This window comes from Chiloscyllium plagiosum, chromosome 43, assembly GCF_004010195.1.
Source record: "Chiloscyllium plagiosum isolate BGI_BamShark_2017 chromosome 43, ASM401019v2, whole genome shotgun sequence".
Lineage (NCBI taxonomy): Eukaryota > Metazoa > Chordata > Chondrichthyes > Orectolobiformes > Hemiscylliidae > Chiloscyllium > Chiloscyllium plagiosum.
Genome location: NC_057752.1, coordinates 10,719,137 through 10,727,652, shown reverse-complemented (window position 1 = coordinate 10,727,652; position 8,516 = coordinate 10,719,137). Strand labels below are relative to the sequence as shown.

Genomic DNA, 8,516 nt, shown 5'->3' with positions numbered 1-8,516 from the left:
GCTCTTGGCCACTTTATAGGATCTCTCTTTTTCTTTGATACATTTCCTGACTTCCTTCGTCAGCCATGGCTGTCTAATCCCTCCCCGGATAATCTTTCTTTTCTTGGGGATGAACCTCTGTACGGTGTCCTCAATTATACCCACAAACTCTTGCCATTTTTGCTCTCCTGTCTTCCCCGCTAGGCTCTGCTTCCAGTCTATTTTCGTCAGTTCCTCTCTCATGCCCTCATAATTATCTTTATTTAACTGTAACACCATTGCATCCGATTTTGCCTTCTCTCTTTCAAATTCAGTGCTACTACTGGCGGACTTGCGCAAATACGGGCACCTCTTAATCGTCGAACCATCAGGTGGTTACAGCACAGAGCAAGACCATTGGGTCGATCACGTTTGTGCCGGATTTCCACAAGAGCAACTCCGCTAGTCTAATTTCTCCACCTGTCTATACTTGTCTACTTTCCTTTTGAAAGCCTCTGACATATTTGTCCAACCTCTTTCTGTAGTCATGAGTCCCACATTTTAACCACAGAGTAAATAAATTATAAATTAATGATTAATTATAATACATTTCCATATTGCACTTATTGTTCGCTATCTTGTATATATGGCCCCTAGTTTTGACTTCTCCAATTGGAAACATTCTTTCCACTTAATAAAGGAGATGCACTGATACTTTTCTCCCAATATATTGAAGACATTACTCCTCTCTTCCCCATTCAGGATATTATTGAATGACAATTCTGTGAATTTTTACTTTTTAAAAAAATAATTGGTGTTGATGGGGATATATTTAACTCCGGCTTGTTTTAGAATCGCAACTTGTTTCTCACATACAAACAAGGATACTGAACAATGAAGATATTAGAACAGGTGGCTATGGGTTTGGACAAAGAGATGGAATTTTAAAATCCTCTTTGGAATAAAAAAAGGAGAGGGTTGTAGAGGAACCTGGGCAGGAATTCGAGTGCTCTAGTCTTAGTCAGGTGAGTGCACACCCCTGCCATCAGTGGAATGAAGAAGTGGGTGTTGATGTGCACAGAAGGTCTGAGTTAGACAAACAGCAATCTCTGGGGGTTGCTGAGGAGGTTATAGGGATTTGAGGAGGCTGCAGAAGGTCATGAAGAGATTGAAACATAAGAACAAACATTTAAATGAGAGATTTTAGAGGCTGTGTGGAACTTGGTGTGGAATTGGAGTTGGCTAACATAATTTTGAAATGGGTAAAATTTACAGACGGTAATGGATGGGAGGCTGGACAAGGGAGCTCGTGAATAACTGAATTTCAATACAGTAAAAGTATGGACAAGAATTAGGGTGGAGACTGGGAATGCTTTGGAGCTGGAGGTTAGCAGTTGTGATGAAACTTAGGAGCAGGGATATGGCATTCAGACTGTTGAGCCTGCAGTAGCTAATATGGTGTTGAAAATTCGACTTGAGGTCAAGTAAGATAAATTAGCCAGGTTTGGTTAGGGAGGGGAATGGAATGAGTAACAAGGATAGGGAATTTGTGGTTGACCTTCTCAGTGTTTAACTGAAACCTGATGGTTTATAATTTTAAGGTCTTTATTTTATCCCACCATAGACCAGAACAGAGGTTTTCAGATCATATAAAAGATGAGAAGAGTATGGATTTTCAAAAGAGATTTATCTTGAAAAGAGACGACACGAGTCTAGACAAAGATGACAACCAGGTGAGTTCATGTGTCGTGAGGAGGTAATTTACTGTAAAGCAAAAGAAAGAACAAATGCTTCCATCCTTGTGAAATGGCTGTCCTGTTTGTTTCATCATTCTCTCTTGTGTTGGATATACTTGGAGAACTCTCTTACTTTCTTTGTAAGGGGACTTGTATAAGAGGGAATGGATGGGGTGGGAAAACATGTGCGAGTTACCATCTCATGCAACAGAGTTGTTTTAAGAATCCACTTGAGCAGTACCTCAAGAACCTTTCGACAATATTATTTTGCAAAGAAGAAAATTATATCCAAAATTGACAAAGAAGATGCTGTGAATGCAAAGAATTTGACAAAGGTCCCATTGAAACATGAGCCCTTGTACTACAAACAGCCATTGGTGTATTTGCAGCACATATTTTAAAATTTTTCTCTCTCTCTCTCTCTCAAGTAAGATGCGTTTTAGTAACACATTTATTGTATTGTTGACTTTAAGCTGACATTAATCGCCTTAAGCACACTTTGCAGAACATGTTAAATGCTCATGTATCTTTTGAACATCGAGATTTTGGAGGATGGAATTGGAAGAGAGAATATTGAATTAATTGAGTCCACAGGTGACAAAAGCACAAATAAAACTTTTGTGGGCAGTATGGTAGAGATGAATAATGTTGAGGAGGTCTGGGAGAAAAGTGATTTTTGTCAGTGTTGGGTAAAATGTCGAGTTTGAAGCTCACACAGTCAAAGATGGTCTCAGCAGCTAGCTAGACAAACGGAACAGAGTGGGTGATGATGGAGTGAAGTTTACTGAGGTGATTGGAGATAGTGAAATAACAGAAGGAATTTGATTCTCCACAAAGGGTTGAGGGCAGTTGTTGAGCTGGATGTTATCAGGGTGTAACTAAAAATTGATCTTGTCCTTATGGATGATGTCCGTGAGGGGTACCATATAAATGAAGAAAGGGGGAACCAAGGATAAGTTCTTGGGGCATTGCAGAGTGAGAGTAAAAACTACTGGAGATATACTGGCTGTGATTGTACAGACAGAAGTGGAATGATGCAAGACAGTAGTGGAAGAGCTAGACGATGGAAAAGGACTGATTGAGGAAAACTGGAAAGAGACCATATGGAATACTGAAGAAAAATTAAGGATAGCCGTTGGGTAACTTACTGAAGACACAATCACAGCATTAAAACTGCGTTTTAGAAGAAATTAGTTGGCAATTTAGAGTCATTTATGGTTTTGCTACAAATAGAGCACTGGGAATCACACACTCAATTACTCTCAGAGTGCTCAACTAGCAATGAATGTCATTTCATTTTTGTTTTGTATTTAATTGAGGTAGTTACACCATGTAAATAAAGTTTTAGTACCCATAGATTAATGGCCACAGCTTGTGCAGACTACTTTTAACTATGAATTTTTCAGAAAGATTATGCTTTGGCAGTTCTTTAGCTTGTTGAACTGACAGCTAAATGTTGGGAAGCAGTCTTTCATACAAGACAGTTTCAAAGTTTCTCTACTCGACCCTATTACAGATGAGAGTCCCTTTGCGAGATGACCGAAGGAGCAAATCGATAGAAGAAAGAGAAGAAGAGTATCAGCGAGTCCGAGATCGCATATTTGCTCGAGAAGTAAGCCCATAGTAGTTACTTGTGACGTGGTTATTCTACTTTGAAAAGCTGTAGAGTAATAATTAATGAAAATGAATCTCGATTATATGATAACCAGAGTATGGAACCTTATTTTTAACAATCCATTTACAATAATGAGAATTTAAATTAGATATTTTCCCTGTTTGTTTGTCAATTTGAATTTGAATTAGTCGGGTGATCCAAAATATATCCAGCAAAGCTTTTGCATGTTTGGTAATTTAGCATACCATTCTGATGTCTCCCAAAGGGCTTCATATCCAATTAATTATCTTGTCATACAGTTATTACAGGCAGACATGGAAGGCATTTTGCACATGATGAAAAACTGTAAATAGCAATAAGTTCAGTCCTTTAGTGGCACTCATTGAGGGAAGAATATTGACCAGGCCAACAGGAGACCTTTGCTCATTTTCAAGGCATGCCGTAGAACTGCAGAATATCTGATGTGAATAATTTTAAAAATCATTGATACATCGCAGGTATCACTAGAAACACCATTTGTTGTCTGTCACTAACTGCTCTTAAATTTAGGTCACTTCAGAGGGCAGGTACGAGTAAGCTCCATTGCTGTAGGTCTGGAGTCACATATTCCAGACTAAGTAAGGATGGGCTTTTACATCAATCAAAGATAGTCTAATGATCACCATTACTTGAGACTAACTTTCAGTTCAAGGTTTTTTTTTAATTAATTCAATTTAAATTCCCCCAGATGGCATTAGCCAGGGCCTCTGGATTAGTAGTCCAATAACATTGCTACAACATCACCATCTCACCATGTGAGTGATGATCTTTGGGTGATGGAGAGCCATGATTCATACTGTGTGTAGAGTGTTTTTCGCCCATAAAAGAAAGCTTAAGGTTTTTGAGTAATTCAATGTTTAAGATTTGTAAAATATTCTCTTTTCTCTTTCAGTCTTCTTACAATGGCTATCTGATGGAAAGCAGGTCAGTGTCAGTGTGCGCGGTGCTTGTGCATGTAGTTTAATTCTTTTAATTCAAAGAATGTCCCAAACCTTTAGAAATACATTTATCTTTCTAATACAATCAACAGAGTCTCCAAAGAAGGCAGTTCTTCTAGTTTGCAAAAAAGGAGGCAGCTTTTTAGGTATTCAATTATTTATTTGGAGCTCTAGCTTCTTAAAGAGCCAGTGCATGCTTGTTTATCATTGGATGGCTTTGCAACGTGTTTGTCATTGTTCCATCTACTCTTCTCTCACTGACAATGTTTTGTTCTTTGCTGGTCTCTATATGAAAGTACATGAGTTTATACTGCCAAAACTGGCTGAACAAATTCTTTTTTTTCAAACTGGTTAATTAATTTCCAGTTTTTCTTTACTTAAGTACTTTTCGTCATTTATATAAATGATTTAGATGTGAACATCGGAGGTATAGTTAGTAAGTTTGCAGATGACACCAAAATTGGAGGTGTAATGGACAGCGAAGAAGGTTACCTCAGAATACACCGAGATCTTGATCAGATGGATCAATGGGCTGAGAAGTGACCGATGGAGTTTAATTTAGATATATGTGGGGTGCTGCATTTTGGGAAAGCAAATCTTAGCAGGACCTATACATTTGATGGTAAGGTCCGAGGGAGTATTGCTGAAAAAAAAGAGACCTTGGAGTGCAGGTTCATAGTTTGTTGAAAGTGGAGTCGCACGTAGATAGGTTAGTGAAGAAGGTGTTTGGTGTGCTTTCCTTTATTGGTCAGAGCATTGAGTGTAGGAGTTGGGAGGTCATGTTGCAGCTGTACAGGACATTGGTTAGGCCACTGTTGGAATATTGCGTGCAATTCTGGTCTCCTTTCAATTGGAAGGATTTTGTGAAACTTGAAAGGGTTCAGAAAAGATTTACAAGGAATTTGCCAGGGTTGGAAAATTTGAGCTACAGGGAGAAGCTGAACAGGCTGGGGCTGTTTTCCCTGGAGTGTCGGAGGCTGAGGGGTGACCTTATAGAGGTTGATAAAATCATGAGGGGCATGGATAGGATAAACAGACAAAGTCTTTTCCCTGGGGTCGGAGAGTCCAGAACTAGAGGGCATAGGTTTAGGGTGAGAGGGGAAAAATTTCAAAGGGACCTAAGGGCAACTTTTTCACACAGAGGGTGGTGTGTGTGTGGAATGAGTTGCCAGAGGATGTGGTGGAGGCTGGTATAATTGCAACATTTAAAAGGCATCTGGATGGATATACGAATAGGAAGGGTTTGGAGGGATATGGGCCGGGTGCCGGCAAATGGAACTAGATTAGGTTGGGATATCTGGTCAGCATGGACGAGTTGGACCGAAGGGTCTGTTTCCATGCTGTACATCCCTATAAATCTATAAATCACAGTGATGATTTTTTTGTGTTGAATAATTAACTATATCAGGAAAGAAAGTGCCCTTTTGTACTCTGGTGTTCTTGTTGAGGGTTCCAGGTTGTCTATGAGGGTAGTCAAGAGATCCCTTTATCTGGTTGTAATAACTTACCTCAAACTGACTCCAATACATTCTTGATAGTTTATTTTTCCTCTCCTCCTTGGTATCTTGTATTGCACATAAGTGGCAAATATAAATTTTATAGGAAGTCAGAATTATGTTGAGATCAGCCATAGTTGAGTGAATTTTTTTTTAATGATTGCAGTGTGTTTTAGTCAGTCTGTGAGAAGTAGGCTACTATAGTGGCTTGTTGGTCAGAGCATTGAATGTAGGAGTTGGGAGGTCATGTTGCAGCTGTTTGCATATAATTGAATTAATTTATGGGTTTACCTACGGCAACTTATTGTATCCGTTTAAATTCACTCTGCTAGCTTTATGTTGTGGCAATATTGTATTTGATCAGCATTGAAGAAAAGTATGGCTGTAAGCATATTAATAGTTTGAGGCTTTGTAAATGTCTTAACATTATCTGTGACAAACATTAACTATCTCTCCTTGTCCTTCTCTCCTTGTCCTTCTCATCTTACTACAGCTGTTGATACAATTGACCACACTATCTCAGGTCCCTGTCCATTTTTGCCCAACTGAGTTAACACTAGACTCCGTTCTTAGCTATCAAGTCGAAGCCAGAGGATCACCTGCATCGTCTCCTCTTCCCACTCGTGTGCTGTTACTTCTGTTGTCCACCAAGGTTCAATCCTTGGACCCCTTCCGATTTCTAATCTGCAACATCACCTAAAAGCTCAATTAGTTTCCACGTGTATTCTGATAATGCCCAACTCTACCTCTCCAACACCTCCCTTGATTCCTCCATTTCCTTTAAATTGTCACTGTTTATCTGACATCCAGTAAAGGATGAGCAGAAATTTTGTCCAATTAAATATTGGGAGGCTTCCACAGACTTTGTTCTAATGTCACCAGCTCCATCCCTGTCAAATTCCATTCACCTATTACTGCTTTGTTGCTTCCTAAATAAGCAGTGCCTTGATTTTAAAATTCTCATACGTGTTTTCTGAACTATCCATGGTGTCGTTCTTTCCTATCTTTAATCTCCTCTAGCCCTACAACCCTGTGCCATTATCTATTCTGGCTTTTTGTGCATCCCGAATTTTAATTACTCCATCAATGTCAGCCGTGCTTTCACCCATCAAGGTTCTAAGTTCTAAATTCCCTGCCTGAACTTCTCCTTTACAAAGCTTCTTATATCCTACCAATTGACTGACAGTTTGGTCTTAATATCTCTTTATTTAGCTGATGACAAATTTTATTTGATCGTGCTCCTATAAGATGCCTAAGGATGTTTTACAGTGTTAAAGGTGCTACATAAATGCTTCTATTGAATACGTGCATTGACAATTTTGCACTTTTGAGCTGTTAGCCCCTTTACCAAGTATTCATATTTGTAGCAGTATTTACAATTTATTATGACAGGTTGGTTTTAAAGTGAGGCAATATATTTTTATTGACAGTATATGCTATGTAGGGCAATGAGATGCTAGATTTACACAATGTTGCCTGTTTCCAAATCCCCGTCACTTCTTGGATTCAGCTCCTTCTCTGGAGTTTTCCTAGAATAGATAGATGGATCTAAAGAAGCACTTTTTGTGTTTGATGTGCTGATATTTTTGTTTGTTTGTTGCATTTGTGAAAATACTGGGCATGAAGACTTGAAAAGCAGCACCAACCATATCATTGTGGCAAAGTTTGTGCAATACTTGATAGGCTTTTTGATGTTTCAAGTGTACAAGAAACAAAAGGCTTATAATTCTGTTAAAGCGAGAAACACTTGCATTGAAACAAAGATGAATCCCCATGGAATAATGCAGAAATCGTAGTATTTTGCTGCCATGAGGTCTTTTTAGCGGGTCATTGATTCATGTCTCCATTGTTGCAGAGGAAACCGAGAGTGCCTAAGCAGAGCTTCTAGCAGTCGTCAAAGCAGCACTGAGAATGAACTGAAGTCCTCCGAGCCTCGGCCGTGGAGCAGCACGGACTCTGACAGCTCCAACCGCAGTCTGAAGCCGCCTGTAACTAAAGCAAGCAGCTTCAGTGGAATCTCCATCCTGACTCGAGGGGATAGCATTGGCAGTAGTAAGAGTGGAAACAGGGTCTCCAAAACAGGTGCGCATATTGCGGATTCATTTCGGAGTTGTTTTCTGTCTTGCTCTTTCATAAATAATCATTTGGTTTCAATTCTCTTCTTGCTGAGGCTGAAGGAACGTTTCTTTTCACCTCAGTTTTCCGTTTTTGAAGGCCATGACGTGCCATTGCTGCCCAAGTGATTTGATTCTCACTGCTACAAGTTGTGTTCAAACACAGAAGCAGCCATCCCATTTTCTTCCCCAAAGCAAAACACTCCAGATGCTGGAAATGCTCAGCAGGTCAGGCAGTATCCATGGTGAGAGAAACAGAGTTAATGTCAAGAAGATAGGAACAGGACTAGACCATTTAGTCCCTTAAGCCTGCTTTTCCATTCAGTTAGATCGGAGCTGATCATTTACGACAGCACCACTTTTCCATGCTATCCCCATAATTCCTTGATGTAGTTTGTCTCCAGATATCTATTGGTTTCTTTTTTAAACCTGCTCAATGACTGAGCTTCCACAATCCTCTGGGATAGAGAATTTTCCACGTGCTGAGTGAAGAAGTTGCCCCTCGTCTCCGTTTTAAGTAGCCTACCACGTCATCAGTCACCGGCCTGAAATGTTTGTGGTGTTTCTCTGCTGCCTGACCTGCTGAGCATTTCTAACATTTACTTTCCATCCTTGTGGAG

General features: G+C 39.6%; 1 protein-coding gene across 1 annotated transcript in view; it reads left to right on the top strand.

The window, feature by feature from the left end:
* LOC122543373 (R3H domain-containing protein 2) overlaps nucleotides 1–8,516 on the top strand; it is a 230,714-nt gene that overhangs the window by 179,520 nt on the left and 42,678 nt on the right. Inside the window, exons 11-15 of the mRNA XM_043682021.1 lie at nucleotides 1,583–1,691; nucleotides 3,211–3,306; nucleotides 4,241–4,272; nucleotides 4,379–4,432; nucleotides 7,638–7,864. Of these exons, the coding sequence (XP_043537956.1) occupies nucleotides 1,583–1,691; nucleotides 3,211–3,306; nucleotides 4,241–4,272; nucleotides 4,379–4,432; nucleotides 7,638–7,864 (518 nt within the window). The remainder of the gene's footprint in view (nucleotides 1–1,582; nucleotides 1,692–3,210; nucleotides 3,307–4,240; nucleotides 4,273–4,378; nucleotides 4,433–7,637; nucleotides 7,865–8,516) is intronic.